Genomic DNA, 17,604 nt, shown 5'->3' with positions numbered 1-17,604 from the left:
TATGTTAATCGCAGTCCACTGTAGTGCGTAGAGCGCACACGCCCGTAGCTGTCCAGCACCATAGGTATGCGCACGGAAAACCCTTCTGATGCGCTCACCGCTTACATTTGCCTCCCGAGATCTGCTACACTCAGCTAACACAGCCCTCTGATTCCGTGCTGTGTGATTGCTTCCTTGCAGTCCGCGAGCATCTCCTCTGCAGATCCCCTGTATATATTCCGTGCCATCCAATGTTTTGAGTGAACACTACCTTGACCACCCCCTAATTGTCGTCACGGTATGTGCTTCCCTCACACGTGCCGTCGGAGATCCTCTTTCAATTTGACAGCCCTCATGTTGCAGCCGCCAGTCCTCCAGGCGAGCAGGCGTTTACCTCGACCAATCTGTTGTATTGAATGCACACCATGGAACACCCCTTCCCTCCTGCGTTTCGCTCGACTTCTTTACCCAGCGCAAGCTCTCGCAATCGGCCCGCCCCAGCAAACCTCGCGCTCCCCCAGCGCGGCTCGGAGTTTGCAGCCGGACAAGGCCCTATAACTCCACCAATGTCTCCGGGCCACAGCGAAGAAGACGATCCTGTCCTTTCCATCGCTACCGACTCTCGCTACAGTCGCGATAGCAATAATCATCTCGATATTGAACCTTGTTCTTCAGATAGCTGCCCAGGAGATTCTCAGCAAGCTATGGATATAGATCCTAGACCTTCTTCCCCTAGACCACCGTTACGGCATCTTGAGGATGAAGAGTGTCATTTGGCAAGAGGCACACTCAAATTGACTGACTTTGAGGTGAAGGGGACGCTGGGTAAGCTCCTCGTCGCTGTTTTCCGTCCGATATCCTGACAGTGGCTTCTGTATTAGGCACGGGGACATTTGGGCGCGTCCTCCTCGTACGCTTACGCGGTGCATCATCACCTCGCACTCAAAGCTGCTTCGCGCTCAAAGTACTGCGCAAGACCGAAATTGTCCGCCTGCGCCAAGTAGAACATGTAAACGCTGAAAGATATATATTATCACGTGTCCGGCACCCTTTCATTGTCGACTTGTATGCGACGTTCCAGGACAGCCTCAACATTTACATGCTATTGTCCTATGTTCCTGGCGGAGAGCTCTTCACCCACCTCCGGAGGGCGCGGCGATTCACACCCGATGTCACACGGTTCTATCTTGCGACCATCATCCTTGCTCTAAAATATCTCCACTCCTTCAATATCATATATCGCGACCTCAAGCCGGAGAATCTCCTTCTGGATTCGCGCGGATACCTTCGCTTGACGGATTTTGGCTTCGCGAAAATAGTTGATGACCGCACATGGACCCTATGCGGCACTCCGGAATACTTGGCTCCAGAGATCATTCAGTCGGACGGTCACGGAAAGGCTGCGGACTGGTGGGCATGTGGTATTCTCTGCTACGAGATGGTGGTTGGGTATCCTCCTTTCTTCGACCAGACGGCATATGGGATCTATGAGAAAATTCTGAAGGGCAGAATCCATTGGCCGAGGGACATAGATCCTCTGACGAAAGATATTATCAAGGCCTTTCTGCATCCAGACCGCACCAAGCGACTCGGAAATTTGATCGGAGGTCCCCAAGACGTCTTAGACCATCCCTGGTTCCGCGGCGTTGATTGGGATGCTCTGGAACGGCGGGAGATCAGAGTAAGTCTCCATGGCTTTGCCTATCGTATCGGAGAAATCACATTCTTTGTTAGGCTCCGATTATCCCCCATGTGAATTCATTGGACGACACACGCCATTTGACGGATCTTCCTCTTCCTCCATCGGAGGAGTTCCCTGGGCTCATTCGGGAAGAAAATCCCCGGGCTCTTCAGCAACGTTTTGATCCCACGGCCTACCAATTCTTGGAGTTCTAATTCATCGATCTATCCCCTTCAGCATTAAGCTGATGTCTACACGCCGAACTCGAAGGCACGGTTGCAGCTGGGAAGTAGTGCTGAATGCGTCGTCTTGGAGTGCGTCCTGTTCGTGCGGGGCTCTGGTCGTCTGCCTCTACTTCGAGTCGTTCATTTCGTTCTTCGACTGTCGTCCTCCGGGCGTCTTCTATTTATTTAATGGTCTCCCATCCGGAACTCGTGGTCCTACGGCTATATTACTGATCTTGGTGACATACCCTGAATCTGTATCATTCTTGCTCGCCCTCATCCTCACTGTAGTCTTGAACACCTTCTCTCACTCGATCCGTTAATCTTCGTTCCTGTATATCGCTCTGCTATCCTGCTAGGTCCACTTTACTTGCTGCTCCCAATCGTTCTTGTTGCGCTCATGTACCTGTGCCGTCGCGTTATTGAATAACCGTTTTCAGCCTTATCCTGTCCACAGCTTCATTCGGTCCTTTGCCACCGCCACTGACGCCAAATACAGACAAACAGCCATTCTGAAGAAGTGATCGAGATGCAACAGTATCTGCCATCAATTTCTTGTACATAAATCAACTTTTGGACTTGACCATGGCTCGTCGTCGAAAGAATCGTACGCATCTCAAGGGAGGAGTTGCCTCGAACCCAGGATCTGCAGAGGGAGTCCCGAGGTCCTTCGTAATCAAACATGGGCAGGTGGGCACGTCTCTCACCCAGCTGGTCAGAGATGTGCGCAAAGTCATGGAGCCGAACACTGCGAGCCGTTTGAAGGTCAGTCCTCTTCGTCGGTTATTGACTGGCCACTGCTCTGGTTTTGAGGAGCTGAACTCACGCCGCAAGTGAAGGAGCGTACGCGGAACAAGCTCAAGGACTTCTTCACGATGGCTCCTGCCCTTGGCGTTACGCATCTATTGGCGTTCACGCTGACGGACGTCGCACCATCCCTTCGAATCGTTCGACTCTCTGCTGGGCCGACACTGAGTTTCCGAGTAGAGCGGTACAGCTTGATCAAGGATATGCTCAACTCATCTCGCAGAGCGCGCAGTATGAGCAGCACCGACTATCTCAACCCGCCGCTGGTGAGTACATGAATCCGCTTCGTTGAAGTCCACAGCTCAGGGTATCTGCACATAGCTTGTGCTAGCGTCCTTCCCGCAGCCCGGACCGACGACACCTCCGCATCTGTCCCTCCTTATGAAGACCTTCCAGACACTGTTCCCTCCATTATCACCGCAGAAGATAGCACTCTCGTCCGCTCGCCGTGTCGTCCTCATCTCATACAATGCCGATCGCGGCACTATCGATTTCCGTCATTACCTCATAACTGTCAAGCCGTATGGCATCTCTAAACGGGTCCGACGCGTACTGGAGGGAGCATCGTCCAAGGCTGCGTCGTCATCCAAGACATATCTCGACCTGGGCAATGAGAAGGATGTCGCGGATTTCTTCCTCAGGCGCAAGGGCGAGCCTGGTCCAGGCGCCAGCGACGGGTATGAGTCTGCGGCCTCATCTGCGTCAAGTGCCGCTGGGGACGATGCGGACGTCGTTTCATTGGCGGACGACTATGTAGGCAGGAACAACAAGAAGGGAGAAAAGCGAGCCGTGAGGCTCGATGAGGTAGGACCAAGGATGGAGTTGAGGCTGGTCAAAATTACGGAGGGGCTTCCTGGCAAGGAAGGTGCTGTTATATACCATGAATTCGGTACGTTGCGGAGTCCTCCCCACCTGAACTCATGCCTGATAGCCGAATTTCCCTACAGTGAAAAAGACAAAAGCACAAGCTGCCTCTCAAAAAGCCGAACATGCGGCAAAGGAGAAACTTCGCAGAGAACGAAGAGAACAACAGGAGCGCAACATTCAACGGAAGAAAAAGTTGGTCGGTGGAAAGGATGCGGAGACAGGTAGTGGTGAAGATAACGGTGAGGAGGAACAGGAAGATGGTGCGGACGGCTCTGAATTATCGGGTGGGGACGAGGAGCATGAGGATGAAGGTGCCTGGGACGACGAAGAAGAGTACAATGGCAGCGAGGAAGACGGAGACGAGAGTGCGGAGGACAGTGACAGTGAAACTGATGCTGATGTCCCGCGGCCGCTTCCCAAAAAGCCGAGACAGGGGAAACGGTAGCGTTGCCGAGTTGGCTTTCATATATGGTGGATGAGTTGATTGTTCGGTGCGCAAATACAAGGCTTGCGCATGTGGTGAACAAGGTCTATATTATGAACGAGATGTCGTATGCTCTGGAGGTACTGGACTACTCCATGATCTGCCGATCCACCGCTCACAGAACCGTTCGACTCGCATCCTCACTCCATCCCAATTATCAAGTGCAGGTCTAGCATCCAGATAGAAGGATAGGTTGCCAGATGGGGAGCCCCCTGTATGGCCGGTATAGAAATCTATGATATAGCGAACGCGCGTTCCGCAGCGGTCGATTACCCAGTCGTGGCGATCGAATGGAGGGGAGTATCTGAGCAACGTCGAGCGCAATTAGCATGTCATCGTTACCCTCGTTGCAGAGATGCGTACCCTATGAGTGACCTCCATCTTGCCCTGGGCGACAAGTCCTGCGGCCGTCCTTTGAAACTCACAAGCCTCACACCCCCGCACTTGTCACCGCCCTGACCCGCCTCCCATTTCATGACTTCTGCCCATGCCCTCTCGTTGACGGCGTTGTGGATCGGCACAATAACTTTCATATCGGAGGCCTGAGGGTTGTGGTTCTTCCGCGCCATAGCAGAGTAGAACTGAGCTTGCGACGGGTATACCCAGTTGCCGCCATCGACTTTGGGGATAGAGGAGATTTCACGGACCAGTGGGAGGTGGGCCGGCGCTCCGTTCGGTCGTGGTGACGGATTAGAGTCATGAGGTGGAAGAAGACTTGCCCATGAGGAGCGAGAGGTGTGGTCGACAGGGCACTTGTCTGCCGATGCAGCGAGAGCGCCGTGGTCGACTGGACACTTTTCAGCACTGGAGGACATGCGAACAATGCAAGCAAGGAAACAGCATTTAGGCGCCCTCAAAAACGCGTACCACGTGCACCGTTACGGCCTGTCGCGTCGCGCAGATTGCACGCGAAGACGAAGCCATTTATTCAGATACTTGAATTCGCTATAGGGTACAGATGTCGTCTGGAAACTTGACAGGTGAACAAGGACCATGCGCAGTAGCCTTTACGTCCCATTGGTCAAGCTCCTCCGTGTGCAAGTGCGTGCTATCATGAGCGACCCATGGTTGATTCGGAAGATGTGGAGAAGTACCATGGTCAGGCAGCACTCGTGTTTTATGCCGGCTTCCTCAAGTCACCGTGCTATGTCCGCTTTTCACGATATTCCTGAGGATGTGGAAATGAGATGGTCTGCTGATCATGTCATTGCCAAATGATGCCCTGAGAAAACCATCTTGGCGGCGGTTTGATGGCAATACCCTCCAACGTGGTAGTTACTTTGCTCATTCAGAGCAGCTTGAAGACGGTGTAGAGAAAAGTCATCCAATCCCATGGTGATATCTGCGATGTCCGATTTTACGCATACCGTAGGCTATTGTCGTCGTGTCCGGGTGGCACATATGTCGACGAAGTCTAGACGAAGTCATCCTCGGTAGCCAAGCGCTTTGACCCGATCCCATGATGCTCAATGCGGGGTTCGATTGAGTTCGATTGTGATACCAGGATGTATCATTTGTCCGGTTATATAGCACGCGCATCGGTTCTCAATATAAGTAGCCTTACAGTACTCTCCTTCCGCTACCGCGTCCCCTTCAGGGCTCTCTCCACCTCTCGCTAACCAGTTTGTCAATATGCCATCCTCTCCCTCAGTGTTCAACACGCCTTTGACGAGGCAATTCAATATCAACCATCCTGTCATGCTTGCCGGTACGATCTACTAGCTAGCCTGTCGCTGAGAAGCTGTGCATATGCTAAACGTCTCTGCTACATCGCAGGGATGAACGTCGCCGCAGGACCGAGGCTCGCTGCGGCAGTTACAAATGCTGGTAATGCGACTCCTCCGTGTCGTACTGTATGGCTGATCACAACGATCTGCATGACACAGGTGGCATCGGCGTGATAGGCGGCATCCATTATAGCCCCAAAGTGTTACAGCAGGCCATCGACGAACTGAAGAGTTACCTGGAGGACAAGAATGCTCCTTTCGGTGTTGATCTAGCTCTCCCGCAAATAGGAGGGAATGCACGGAAAACTAACGTACGTTAGCTGTCTATCAGTAACTCATGGACGCGGAACGCGGTAACTCAGGCACTTCTCAGTATGACTACACGAAAGGGCACTTGCCCGAGTTGATCGACATCATCATCAAGAACAGAGCGTCCCTCTTCGTTTGCGCGATTGGCGTACCTCCGAAGGATGTTGTTAACAAATTGCATGCGGCGGGAATCGTTGTGATGAAGTGAGTGAAGCGTTGCAGGTAAAGTTTCGTGCTAACTCGCTTGCTAGCATGGTGGGCCATCCTAAGGCACGATCGTTGCTTAATCGACGTCGTTTGACGCTACTGACAGAAAGTCTTAGCATGTCCCCAAAGCCTTGGCCAAGGGTACGTGGACCTGTTTGAACGAAAGTTGATTTGTCACTGACAGTCGCACGACATACCATTAGGCGTGGATATGATATGCGCACAGGGTGGTGAAGGCGGAGGACACACCGGTGATACACCGTTCTCGGTCCTCATTCCCGCAGTTGTGGACTCGTGCAGAAACGCAAAGAGCCCACTCACAGGCAAACCTATCATTGTCATCGCAGCAGGCGGAATTGCAGACGGACGTGGTCTAGCAGCCGCTCTAACGTCAGCAATCTTCCTTCGACGCTCCTACGAGATTGCGCGCTAACGCAACCTAATATCTGTAGGTATGGGGCGGATGGAGTCTGGGTGGGCACACGATTTGTAGCGAGTGTGGAATCAGGCGCTCCCAAAATCCACAAGGACCTCGTGGTGTCCGCCGGATACGACGATGTAACCCGAACCCTCGTCTATTCCGGTCGGCCCCTCAGCGTCAGGCGTACACCTTACGTTGCCAGTTGGTACGATCTAGATGTCAATTCGCTCACGAGGCCGGAATCCTAACTCGCGGTGTACATAGGGAGTCCCGGCAACAAGAAATCGCCGAGCTCACCTCGCAAGGCAAAATCCCCCACGAAGAGGAAATGGCGAAGCATCCTGAGAAGTTGCCAGAGGGGCGTGAATGTGAGCACGATCTACCGCTCTTCTGAATCTCTTTGCTTATTCGTTCGGATCGAAGGGCTGATGGGAAAGGTCGCTGGTTCCATACGCGTAAGTTGCCATTGGATATGACTCACGCATATCAGCTGACTGGTTCAATATAGGACGTCAAGCCTGCTAAGGAGATGTAAGTGACAGAGTTGGAGACTAGGCGAGCCGTCGTGCTGATCAAATCGTGGACAGCGTCGATGAACTTGTCGTCATGGCTGCTAGAAGTCTGCAGAACGCCAATGCATCGATTATACCCAAATCCAAGTTGTAAAACGTAATATTGAATCGGGATGTAGCGGCATCGAGGACAAATTCTGGGCGGTGGATCAAACCTCAGATGCTTTCTACGCATATGTATGTACAATATACGAATACAATGTAACTGTGGTTGCTTCAGATCGTACGGATTTACAAAGGAACAGATAGAGGCCAAATGCGCACCTACAGCTATGGGGCTGAGATGACTAATCCTCAGCCATGAGCTCTGCAAGCTCTCGCTCTTCCTCTTCAGACATCTTATATGTGTTTTCTTTCAGAGCTGGTGCTGTAACCACAGGCTTTGCGATGTCTTCGCTCTTTGCAGGGGGGTTAAGCAGTTCTACGGCACGGTAGTCATCAATGTCATCGCACGAATTGCATAAATAAATAGCGACGGCGTACCTGCGAGCCTCCACTTCCTGATTGTTCCGTCTAGGCTTGCACTGACAATCCACGGTTCCCTTTTGAATAGACCTGGGTTGCCTTCGATAGGAGTGTGTCGCATCCAGAGACGCAATGCGGTTACATCATGCCAATGTGCATCAGTTTCGCACAGCAACTCGGGCTCGTCCAGACTCGAAACATCATACACGCGTATGATGTCCCCTGCGCCAGTCAAAACATAGGGCTCGGAAAGTGGAGTAAGGGACAACGGCAGAATGGCCTTGACTGCGACAGGATGGGTAATTGGTGGTATGGGTTTGGTTGATGGTGAGGAGGATGTGGCCGCAGGTGTTGGGTGTTGTATGACCCGGACAGTCTCATCCGAGGATGCTCAATAAAGTGTGAGGTTAGCAAAATTTGTCAACACAGGCAAGTCTGCTCTAGGAAACTCACCTGTCCAAAGTTGCCCATGGCCGTACAGCATCTCATTGATGCGGGTGCGATGATAAGTCAACTCCTCCTGTAGTGTGCTGCGCCATCCTGCAGCTTGATCCGCTTCCTTCGTGAGCTTCCAGACTTTGATGATGCCCATTGTATCTGCCGTATATAAAACACATTCTGTGTCTGATATCTCATGAGCGCACAGGCAGGCGGCAGGACGTGTATGGGCAGAGATTGAACCAACACATCGCAGCGGTTGTCCTTTCTGGCATGTGGAAAGATCCCTGCCAGAAGATTGGAATGTAATTATGCAATATCTAAGAAGATCTCACCAAAGCCTAATGACCTTGTCAGACCCAGCAGACACGAGTAGATGGCACGAAGGTATCACGAGGAGAGCCTTGACAAAGTCTGTATGCGCGGGAGTCGTGGAAAGACACTCTTTGGTCTGAGGTGCACCGTATCAATTACCGCCTGCGTGAAAAGAAATGAACAAGGTTCCTTATACACACCTCGGTGTCCCATAACTTGATCGTCTGGTCGTTTCTATCAGTAAGCGTGCAACGCGCCTCACTAAGTGTCCTTCACTTTGTCCCAAGAGCCGGTGATCAAGATGCCATCCACACCAGACCCTGTCGCCCTGTCGAAGAATGCAAGAGAGGTTACTGGAGCCGAGTGGCCGCGAAAGAGCTGGAGCGTCTTTCCTGTCTAGATTTGTTCGATTGATATCCACAACGTTAAGTTAATGGTCTAACTACCTCCAAATCAAGCTTTCGGGCTACGGCTGTATTCTCCGCTATCCATGCGTTGTTTCCTCGAATTTCAATCCCGAGAGCCTTTCCGGGAATCTCAATCGGTGATCCTAGAGTCTTTGTCTTTTCCGCTTTCTGCCTTCGTGACTGTCCACTGGCCGTAAACTTTCCCACCTCTTTGTGTCAGACTAGATGAGTACCTCTTCGAGAACTAGTTCCGCCTCAGCTCTAAGTAGGTTTGAAGCATCGGGGTGCTGCATGGTGATGAGGAGGTGCTCGTAGTATGCAGGGGAGGCTTGAAGGACTTGCCATTTCTGGACTTTGTACCGTACGCCGCGATCATAGACGCCGACGCTGAAGTTGTTACTCAGTTTGCATTAAGATAATTGAACATCAAAAATGAGCCGTCTAGCTTCATTCAAGGGGCCTTCAACGCCCACTTCCTCCCCCGTTCGTGTCAAACAATCACAGTCACCATACTCTCCATCTAGACCTACCGAATCAACCTACCACCGCAAAGTTCGAACAGCATTGCAAGAGCTCCGCACCGTCGCCGAAACATGGGATGACATCGTTCTCATAGATGGCTTAAAAGCCGCTAAGAGTCTCGTGGATGCTAGAACGGATCTTGAGTATGTTTTGTTTCAAATCATGTCAATTTCTTCTCATTTTCAGTGATTTCCAGTAACGAACTCTCTTTACTTCCAGCCGGATCCCAGCCAGACCATCATATTGTAGGGCCGAAAATCGCCACGATGGAGCAGCGCATATCTGACTTGAATGCGGTTATCGAGAAGCTCGTGAGATGCTACTATTTCCAGTAATTACGTGGATTCTCACAACGCTGCAGAAGAAACAATTTCAGAGGATGAACGCAATAGCAGAGAATCTCGAGGCCACGCTATATGAAGCTCACAAGACCAAGGGATGGCAGTGGGTCCAGGAGTCAATGTGGACGACATGGTCACTGGAACGTTTCGGTAATCATCTTCGCGCTAACACCTTTAATCGTGTCTCATAAACTGCCCAGTCTCGACCATCCCTCGCGTCCTGCCTCCGTATCGCCGATCCCTCGAGATGCACATTGAGATTGTTGATATTGTCAGGAGCCATGAGGTGACCTTTGAGGCGTCTCGCGAGGCCATTGCGAAATGGGTCGCCCAGCCGTATCTCGAAGAACACAGTTGGGACGTGGAATGGGAAGATCTCTGTGAAGCTGAGATTGACCGTTGGGATGGACTTAAATGAAAGGGAAAGAATAATGCCTATTCTGCTCATCGACGACTAGTGAGTCAAAGCTCTATTCGGAACCCGTAAATGCGGCTCATTTCGACACTTTCTTTTTGCAACTGACTGTCCAGACTCTTATCGGATCACTGAGGGTGCCTTTGAATGCAGCACAACATTCTCGCCCAGATTATACCGACTTCACCTCTGCTGAGGTGTGTATCGTCATGTAGGTTACGCTGTATACGCCGTGCTGACTGCAATGTTCGCTCCTCAGAATGTTTCTCGTTTCGAGTCGCCAGAATGGTGACTTCGCTGTTGTAAGCAGAATGCTTAGAATCGTGGCTGCTTGATTTAGAGTGGCTGACTTGTTTGGAGTCATTTATCTGCGCTGTAGCCGTCCAACGAGACGTGTGCCGTTGCGTTCAGTTGCATAGTGTGTATTCATGCTCACGTACTGTCAGGATGAGAAGGGCATTGATACCGGCATTCGCATGTCGGTCATCACCTCTGATTCAGACGCATTGACAATGAAAAGGGCGCAGTCCACCCATGACCTGATATATTCCTCACACAACGAGATAAGAAAGTAGGCCTACAATTCATCATCCGATATATGTATCTCTTCCGCATTGCCCTGGTCGGCTGCTGGCTGCTCCTCCTCAGCCACTTCCTGCCGCGCGGGATTTTGTTTCGCGGATACGAATGACGGACCCTTGATGCCTCCGGCTTGTCTTTCTGCTGCAGCCATCGCGTCTGCTGGGGCGGCCGGTTCCTCCTCCATCGCCTCCCCTCCACCCTCTTTCACAGCCATTTGAGCAGCCAAGAAGGATGCTTCCGTATTGAACTGTGCCTGCACGCTGCGCTTGATCCTCAGCATCTCGCGGAAGGTATCCTCCGAGCCAGTCTCGATCTCGAAGCTGTTCCACTCGGCCCAGAATTTGGGGTTGACACGTGGATCGCAGAACTGAGATGCATGGGCGTATATTGCACGAGCGCGGTCTATTTCACCGAGCTTCCGTTCCATAGACGCGAACCGGAGACACATCTCAGCCGTCTGCTTGTCTGGCAGTATTTCGAGAGCGCGCTCGTAGATTGGACGAGTTGCGGGAAGACCGTAGTTTTCTGTTGCTTTGGCGATGTAGATAGTGAAGAGCTGCGAGCGCAGTGTCAGAGTCGGAGTGAATGACAGAAGTTAAATTGACATACCTCAAACTTGTCTTCGTCAGCGACGACCCTGGTAGCGCGATCGTACACAGACATTGCACGCTTGGCCAACCCAAACTCCTCTTCATACGTAGCATACATGAGGAAGATTGGCTTGCAGGACTTTGGCGGGCACTTCTCCAGTGCTTGTTCAAAGAGATCTCGTGCACGCTCAACCTTCGAATCGCCCTAGAATCCGGTCAGGATCAAAATGCAATGATAGAGCGGTCTACTCACGTAGCGTTTGACGAACTTGGCCAAGTAGATGTTCCAGATTTCAAATGATACTGGAAAAGTGAACACTTCAGTTCCTCGCTCATAAACCTGGTACATCTTGCATTAGACCATATCTGCCTAGATAGAACTCTGCATGCTGACCTTGAAACTCTCCTCGTAATACTTATTCTCCTCTAAAAACGCCGCATAGTTAACAATTATCTGAGCGTTCGCAATCCGAAGCTCCAGAATCTTGTCGTATACGGCCTTCGTGGATTCAACGGTTCCGAGTGATTCCTCCAAGTCTACGTAGAATGACCACAACTTCAAAGACTTGAATAGGCGAGCTTGAACCGGCAGTGACTGCAACAAGGAACCCGTCAGAGTGGAACATTTACGAAGCGGACTTTACTGACGTGGTCAAAATAGTTGATCTTGGTATTCCTGGGTATGGCAGCTGCACGTTGCATGACTCGGATGGCTTCGTCGTAGTTTCTACGGTGCCCGTCAGACAATATATTGCGGCTAGAAAGCCGTACTCACTCATGCCGAATTTCCATCTCTGCCCATTCGCACCACACCTCTGCCAATTCGTCAACAGCCTTGAAATTGACCTTGGTCGCCTTCTCTAGCACCTGGCGAGCACTGTCCAGGTCGTGCTCAGCCTCTCCCGTCGTACCACCCTCCTCGTAGAATTTGGCAAAGTTGATGAACAGGCGATGGAAGTTGGCGGTGGCTCTGCGAGGATTGACCGTTGATAGTGCCTGACCATATGTCTCGGCCACCTGGAAAGATGACTTAGTGAATTGATCAAAATTCGGTGAATGGCTTACTAACCTTCTCATCGTTATTGCCCCACAATGCCACCCTCTTCTCCCATTCCTGAACGTCATTGGGGTTACGCCGCAACAGAACATCATTCACCAGGAACGGCCGGCGGTCCATCAGTTCCTCGAACTCCTTCATCTTGGCGTCCAGCTCCACCTCAGTCTCTTTCGCATCCTCTTCGTCCTCATCTTCATCCGGGTTGGCCAGGCTTTCCATCATCGCACTGATCAAACTCTCCGAGAACTCAGCATACGCGTCAAATATTTGCGTGAAATCGCGAATAGTGAGGACTGATGCAATGCCGTTCTCGAAAGTCATCTTAGCACGATCAAATTCGCCCCTCTTGATCCAGTACGTCGCAAGTCCTGTCCACAGCCGGCCAGCTTGGTCCTTGTACACCTCCAAACCATCTTTTCGAATGATATGTTCGATATTCAGTTTGCGCGGGCTTATAGGGTCCACATCCTCGTCGTAAGGCGGCAACGGCGTCTTACCATCGGCACCTACCGCAACAGGAGGACCCGCGAAGCGGATTAGCTGTCCACTGATGGAAAGATGTTCCAATTGCTCCGTAGACGAAGCTTTCTCCTCTTCTGAGCGTGCATGAGCTTCATGGGACTGAAGAGTGTCATCCACATTCATGCCCACTTCCTCGGCATGCTGTTCTACCACATCAAGGAAGTCTCCCAACAGTTCGTAGGGACTCTTGCCCTCAGGACTCGTGTACTCTCCTTTCGCTGCCTTGCGCGCGAGAGATAGAAGCAGTTTCGCCGCTTCCAATGGCCGTGGATCAGGATTGTTCTCTGACAATAGAATGGCAGTGTAGCGTTCGGTTACGTTGGGGTCGACAGCTAGGTAGCGACGGTAAACAGCAACTGTCGTGGCACCGCCTTTGCTCTCAGCCCAGAGCAAGTAACGGGCCCATATGCGTGAATGAAGGGATGGTGGTAGGGTGCGGAGAGCGCGGTCGTATGTGCGCCTGGCATGCGTGCAGGAGATTAACGGAGGGCAGAACGGGTGGTTGAATATAGACAAGTACAATAGCCACATACGCGGCATCTGTTACGAAAACATCAGACGATACATGGGTCAGTCAGACTGATGCTACGTACTTTGGGTAACCACATCAGGGCGCGTTCGAAAGTCGCGACGAGAGCCTTCCACTCTTCCCAACCGACTATTCCATCTAATCCACCCTCCCACTGCTCCATGTCCTCCTTCTCATCCTCCAGAGCATCTCGCATTTCAGGGAACTTTTTCCTGCCACCGGCTCTTTTCTTTATACGCAGCTTTCCTAGAACGAAGGACATACGCGTCTGAAGGTATGACTTCCATAGCTTAAAGGATGCCGGAAACTGCGCGAGAGCCGCCTCATATAGGTATGTCAGGTGCTGCAGCGACTTCCGAGCAACAGGTGACGCGAGAGGGCCGAGAAGAGCAGCGACTTCAGGAGCAAGGTCTGGTGGACGCTCGGCTTTCTGAAGCGCAGCATATGCCTCTTTTGTAGTCTGGATTGCTGTCCACCAATGACGGAAAGAGAACGGATTGTGAAGGAGGTCTTCTTCGCGTACGATGTCCTTGGTAGACACTAGATCAGGGTGAGTCGTCGGCGTCGGGACAGGAAATGTTAGAGGAAAGATGCCGTTCAGTGAATCTAGAGACGGGGTGTTCGTCACAATAGATGGCATCCTGAAGTGTGAGCGAGCAGCCTTGAGGGAAAGAATGAAAGCAGACGTTCCTCAACGAGGATGTAAGTGTAAGTCTGATGCGGGCCACAACACGCGCCGCATTGCAAGATCGAGGTTCCCACGGCATTTAATCCCCCCCCACATTTCGATCACCTCTGGTAAACATGGTTTGTAGCCCATCATACTCAGCCGACAGTGCTTGAGCTCAAAGACGAGTTAGCATGGTGTCCGACGTGTGCGATATACTCAAGAAGCTCTACAGGCTAAGAGGCAGAGAGACCAAGCCAAACTTAAAGAGTATCTGGCACTGACTGAGGATGTTCTTGCCAAGGTATGCTTCTCACTCCCTCTCGGGCAAGAAGTGCTTGAGCTCTATCATGTCCGTAGAAGAAGAACAAGGACTGGAGCAAAGATGCCTTTGACCTCACAACACGGGTGCTCCACATGAACTCCGAATTCTATACCGTCTGGAATTACCGACGGAACATTCTACTGAATGGTCTGTTTCCTAAGAGGTGACTGTCGCTACGTCCCCGCCATTCAGCAGCGGCTTATATCGACCCGCTATGTAGCTCCCCATCAGAAATCAATGAGATTCTGTCCAACGACCTATCTTTAACTACTCAACATCTCAAACTACATCCCAAGGTGTACTGGATTTGGAATCACCGCCGATGGTGTCTCGAGCACGTCCCTGATGGTCCTTCTGGCGAGGATGTTGACGGCTGGAGGAAAGCGAACTGGAACAAGGAGCTATATGTTGTCGAGAAGATGCTCGATGCCGATGCGCGAAACTGTGAGCGAAGTCATCGCTACATTTACCCCTGCTGACTGATTGCTATCCTTATAGTTCATGCCTGGAACTATCGCCGATATGTACTGGCTAGTATGCCTGTCAAACGACCCGAGCAGCTAGAGTTGGCGTACACCACGCGTAAGATTGAAGCGAATTTCTCAAACTTCAGTGCGTGGCACCAGCGTTCCAAGGTGCTTAGCGCACTGTGGGGTGCGGGAAAGCTCGATCTTAAGAAGTCGAGGGAGGAAGGTGTGTTGCAATTCTCATGCTCGCGGGAGAGAAACTTATGACCTCCGTTTAGAATTCGAGCTGGTGAAGAATGCGATGTATACGGACCCAGGAGATCAAAGTGTATGGATTTACCATAGGTGGTTGATTGGCTCTGGTGAGAGATATGTGCTCGCAAAGATGCAATGCTCATCCTGACACTCATACAGGAGACGATCATGAGCTTCTACGTCGAGAAATCGCTGGCATACAAGAGCTTCTCGACGAACAACCCGATAGCAAATGTATGCTTCATTACCTGTCAGCCAAGCAGCCGCTGATGTGCTTCTCGTGCTTCCAGGGTGCATGGAATCGCTCGTATTCTACAAACGACTTCAGCTTCGCAATCGCGCAAAACGCATGAGCGAACCGGAGTGTCACGATATTAAAATCTCATGTTTGCAGCTTTTACGAAATTTAATCAGTGTCGATCCGGACAGATGGCACAGGTACGAGGAACTGTGTAAGTGTGATATCGTCCACTGTCATGGCATATGTGTAATATATGCATTGCAGCTGAAGAGGTGAAAAATCTCAATGTATAGCCATCGGCCCCATCCGGCTGTTCTCGGTTCTCATCGGATTCGGGTCGCTTGCTTGCAGCCTACAGTCGATATTGATAATCTACGCTTTCATGTTGATCCTTCCTGATGATTTGACTTGTGCAACTTTGGTACCACTGAGCATAGGAGCAGAAGCTCTGTTTGACTCGTCGCAAATACATATAGGCGAACTTCATACAGTCCAATCCTCAATCCTCCTTCATTTCTCGGTCACAACGCTGGCCAACTGCGAACCGACGGGAGATGCGCGAGGCTGACATGACCGATGCGCTCAGCACTTGCATTCGCCCGGCTTGCACTGGCAGCTGCAAATGGTATTAGTTGCATCTTCGACTCCATTCGAAACAAAAGTGTACCTGTCGCCGCAGGAGCAGTTGCTCTGGCCGCAGTTAGCAGCGTTCTTGGGGACTTCGAAGGACTACAGAAGGAGACAAGTCGATGAGTGATCACAACAAAGGGGCAACTGAGACGCGCAGCAACTCACAGTGTACATTTCGTAGACAGGAAGTTGTTGAGATACGAGTGATGTGTTGTTTGGAACTGGAGGCCTCGACGTGCTTGTCCGTCCTTTATATAGGCCTCGATCATGAGGCACGTGCCTCCTGATCTAGAGATCTGGTGCGACTTATGTAAGTCGCCAACAGAACCTTCCACGGAACGCATGTCTGTGGTGGCACCAGGGCGAAGAGCTGTGGCCATGACATTGTCCTCGATTTGACTGGATGTCCGCTCAGCAAAAATGGCTCAAGCAATTCGGAAATAGAACGGCGCCGAGGTCTGCGGACCTGGATTCCGACTGCAGCATAAATGCCGCTCCCGGAAGAAGAGGGGTTATTGCGGGCGGCGACGAATGCTACAGTTGGGATTGTCAAAGGAGGGAGCGATTTTGCCTGCATCTAGTTAGGCATGGTTGGTCTGCAATACAATCGGTATCGCCAAGGGTGTGTGCAGCCGCGTATCAAGCCGTCGCAGTGAGCTAAACCCGCTGCACCCCATTTGCATTACTGTCTGCGAAACATTCCGGTGACACCGCTCATGGTGAACGAAGCCACTGTTTGACTGATCTCTGTAAGCAGCGCTGACGAAGTCTGCGTCAGGTGGACCAGATGAAGACGCTGATACCTCGTATATGGCACATCGAAGTCATGGAGTAGCTCCCTGTACCCTCAGTCTAACAAACCACAATCAACTTCTCAACTCGAGAAGCGCCGGCTGTCGCCGGCAGCAGACCTTGCGACAGACAGCCTCAAAGTGCGAAGGATGACGTGAGCGAACGAAAAAGGCAAGATACAAACACAGCAAAACAATGCACCAAAATCCGCGTTACATTTGTGCCCTGGGAGAAACCTTGCTGTCGCAAGGTAACACAGTTGGTGAAATCAGTATCAGTCTTATCTTATCTATACTATATATCCAGGCCGCCAATTGTGCCCGCCCACCAGCGCCTCCTGACGTCCTGACGTAGTCGTCCAATACATCGCCGAAATGCCTCATGATGCCGCCTCGCCTCATGGTGCATCCCGCCTTCGATGCATGATGACCCGTGTCGTCGGATTGTTCTTCTTGTTACGGTATGAAGGCTACGAAGCATGGCCGTGAGCTCAGCGCGTGATAACCACGCTGACTTAGCGAGCAACGATGGCCGGCCATTTTTACCGTGAACGCGACGCTCGAGGCACCCCCCCTCCGGAGTTGCAGGTTTCGTTTCCTTGTCCCCCGACATACCGCGCTACTTCTGCCTCATATCTGCTAGACCACGACCATACATTCTGGACGTGCCTTTGTCGGCATCCGTTGCTTTCATTATGCGATTGTGTGCACTGTCTTCTGTTCATGATTTGCAGCTCGAGGCATGCTCCATCCGAAGTGCTACATCA

The 17,604-nt window shown here is 51.5% G+C and overlaps 8 protein-coding genes across 8 annotated transcripts; 5 read left to right on the top strand and 3 right to left on the bottom strand.

The window, feature by feature from the left end:
• Positions 1-404: 404 nt before the first annotated feature.
• Positions 405-1,875, top strand: LAESUDRAFT_642539 (cAMP dependent protein kinase; the record flags this gene model as incomplete). The annotated part of the gene is made up of 3 exons (XM_040903734.1): positions 405-804; positions 861-1,660; positions 1,714-1,875. The coding sequence occupies 3 exons, from the start codon at positions 405-407 to the stop codon at positions 1,873-1,875; spliced, it is 1,362 nt and encodes a 453-aa protein (XP_040769180.1).
• Positions 1,876-2,469: 594 nt separating this feature from the next.
• Positions 2,470-4,003, top strand: LAESUDRAFT_710940 (Brix-domain-containing protein; the record flags this gene model as incomplete). Its single annotated transcript, XM_040906805.1, has 4 exons — positions 2,470-2,649; positions 2,724-2,957; positions 3,013-3,580; positions 3,639-4,003. 4 exons carry the CDS (start codon positions 2,470-2,472, stop codon positions 4,001-4,003), a joined length of 1,347 nt encoding a protein of 448 aa, XP_040769179.1.
• Positions 4,004-4,093: 90 nt separating this feature from the next.
• Positions 4,094-4,880, bottom strand: LAESUDRAFT_692283 (cytochrome C1 heme lyase; the record flags this gene model as incomplete). The annotated part of the gene is made up of 2 exons (XM_040906118.1): positions 4,406-4,880; positions 4,094-4,346 (listed from the first exon to the last, which is right to left on the bottom strand). The coding sequence occupies exons 1-2, from the start codon at positions 4,855-4,857 to the stop codon at positions 4,094-4,096; spliced, it is 705 nt and encodes a 234-aa protein (XP_040769178.1). The 5' UTR covers positions 4,858-4,880.
• Positions 4,881-5,571: 691 nt separating this feature from the next.
• Positions 5,572-7,525, top strand: LAESUDRAFT_747145 (2-nitropropane dioxygenase). The gene is made up of 12 exons (XM_040911457.1): positions 5,572-5,750; positions 5,819-5,869; positions 5,929-6,080; positions 6,143-6,282; positions 6,330-6,348; positions 6,402-6,426; positions 6,489-6,675; positions 6,738-6,911; positions 6,971-7,074; positions 7,130-7,161; positions 7,215-7,237; positions 7,294-7,525. Exons 1-12 carry the CDS (start codon positions 5,675-5,677, stop codon positions 7,370-7,372), a joined length of 1,062 nt encoding a protein of 353 aa, XP_040769177.1. The 5' UTR covers positions 5,572-5,674; the 3' UTR covers positions 7,373-7,525.
• A 40-nt stretch (positions 7,526-7,565) lies between these two features.
• Positions 7,566-9,196, bottom strand: LAESUDRAFT_734285 (WD40 repeat-like protein; the record flags this gene model as incomplete). The annotated part of the gene is made up of 8 exons (XM_040910499.1): positions 7,566-7,699; positions 7,762-8,133; positions 8,197-8,468; positions 8,517-8,632; positions 8,697-8,720; positions 8,773-8,892; positions 8,943-9,083; positions 9,137-9,196. The coding sequence occupies 8 exons, from the start codon at positions 9,194-9,196 to the stop codon at positions 7,566-7,568; spliced, it is 1,239 nt and encodes a 412-aa protein (XP_040769176.1).
• Positions 9,197-9,335: 139 nt separating this feature from the next.
• LAESUDRAFT_710936 (uncharacterized protein) lies at positions 9,336-10,184 on the top strand (the record flags this gene model as incomplete). Its single annotated transcript, XM_040906804.1, has 4 exons — positions 9,336-9,568; positions 9,622-9,736; positions 9,787-9,916; positions 9,967-10,184. The coding sequence occupies 4 exons, from the start codon at positions 9,336-9,338 to the stop codon at positions 10,182-10,184; spliced, it is 696 nt and encodes a 231-aa protein (XP_040769175.1).
• A 458-nt stretch (positions 10,185-10,642) lies between these two features.
• LAESUDRAFT_671402 (spliceosome complex protein) lies at positions 10,643-14,178 on the bottom strand. The gene is made up of 8 exons (XM_040905462.1): positions 13,526-14,178; positions 12,423-13,472; positions 12,129-12,370; positions 12,002-12,080; positions 11,748-11,948; positions 11,607-11,693; positions 11,373-11,558; positions 10,643-11,319 (listed from the first exon to the last, which is right to left on the bottom strand). Exons 1-8 carry the CDS (start codon positions 14,099-14,101, stop codon positions 10,759-10,761), a joined length of 2,982 nt encoding a protein of 993 aa, XP_040769174.1. The 5' UTR covers positions 14,102-14,178; the 3' UTR covers positions 10,643-10,758.
• A 143-nt stretch (positions 14,179-14,321) lies between these two features.
• Positions 14,322-15,692, top strand: LAESUDRAFT_643216 (rab-protein geranylgeranyltransferase; the record flags this gene model as incomplete). Its single annotated transcript, XM_040903771.1, has 7 exons — positions 14,322-14,432; positions 14,489-14,616; positions 14,674-14,897; positions 14,952-15,146; positions 15,199-15,282; positions 15,335-15,409; positions 15,466-15,692. Coding segments are annotated over 7 exons (1,044 nt in total), but the record flags the coding sequence as incomplete, so codon positions are not given.
• Positions 15,693-17,604: the final 1,912 nt, after the last annotated feature.

Source organism: Laetiporus sulphureus (assembly GCF_001632365.1).
Source record: "Laetiporus sulphureus 93-53 unplaced genomic scaffold LAESUscaffold_3, whole genome shotgun sequence".
Classification (NCBI taxonomy): domain Eukaryota; kingdom Fungi; phylum Basidiomycota; class Agaricomycetes; order Polyporales; family Laetiporaceae; genus Laetiporus; species Laetiporus sulphureus.
The sequence above is the reverse complement of the archived record's forward strand: the minus strand, read 5'-3'. Positions and strand labels throughout refer to the sequence as shown.

Excerpts from the sequence above, each read along its gene's own strand:
- LAESUDRAFT_747145 (XM_040911457.1), top strand. The coding sequence starts at position 5,675 with ATGCCATCCTCTCCCTCAGTGTTCAACACGCCTTTGACGAGGCAATTC. Across the intron at positions 6,427-6,488 it reads CCCCAAAGCCTTGGCCAAGG|GCGTGGATATGATATGCGCA; the intron begins GTACGTGGACCT and ends ACATACCATTAG. Across the intron at positions 6,676-6,737 it reads GGTCTAGCAGCCGCTCTAAC|GTATGGGGCGGATGGAGTCT; the intron begins GTCAGCAATCTT and ends TAATATCTGTAG.
- LAESUDRAFT_671402 (XM_040905462.1), bottom strand. The coding sequence starts at position 14,101 with ATGCCATCTATTGTGACGAACACCCCGTCTCTAGATTCACTGAACGGC. Across the intron at positions 11,559-11,606 it reads CCAAGTTCGTCAAACGCTAC|GGCGATTCGAAGGTTGAGCG; the intron begins GTGAGTAGACCG and ends ACCGGATTCTAG. Across the intron at positions 11,320-11,372 it reads CTGACGAAGACAAGTTTGAG|CTCTTCACTATCTACATCGC; the intron begins GTATGTCAATTT and ends CTGCGCTCGCAG.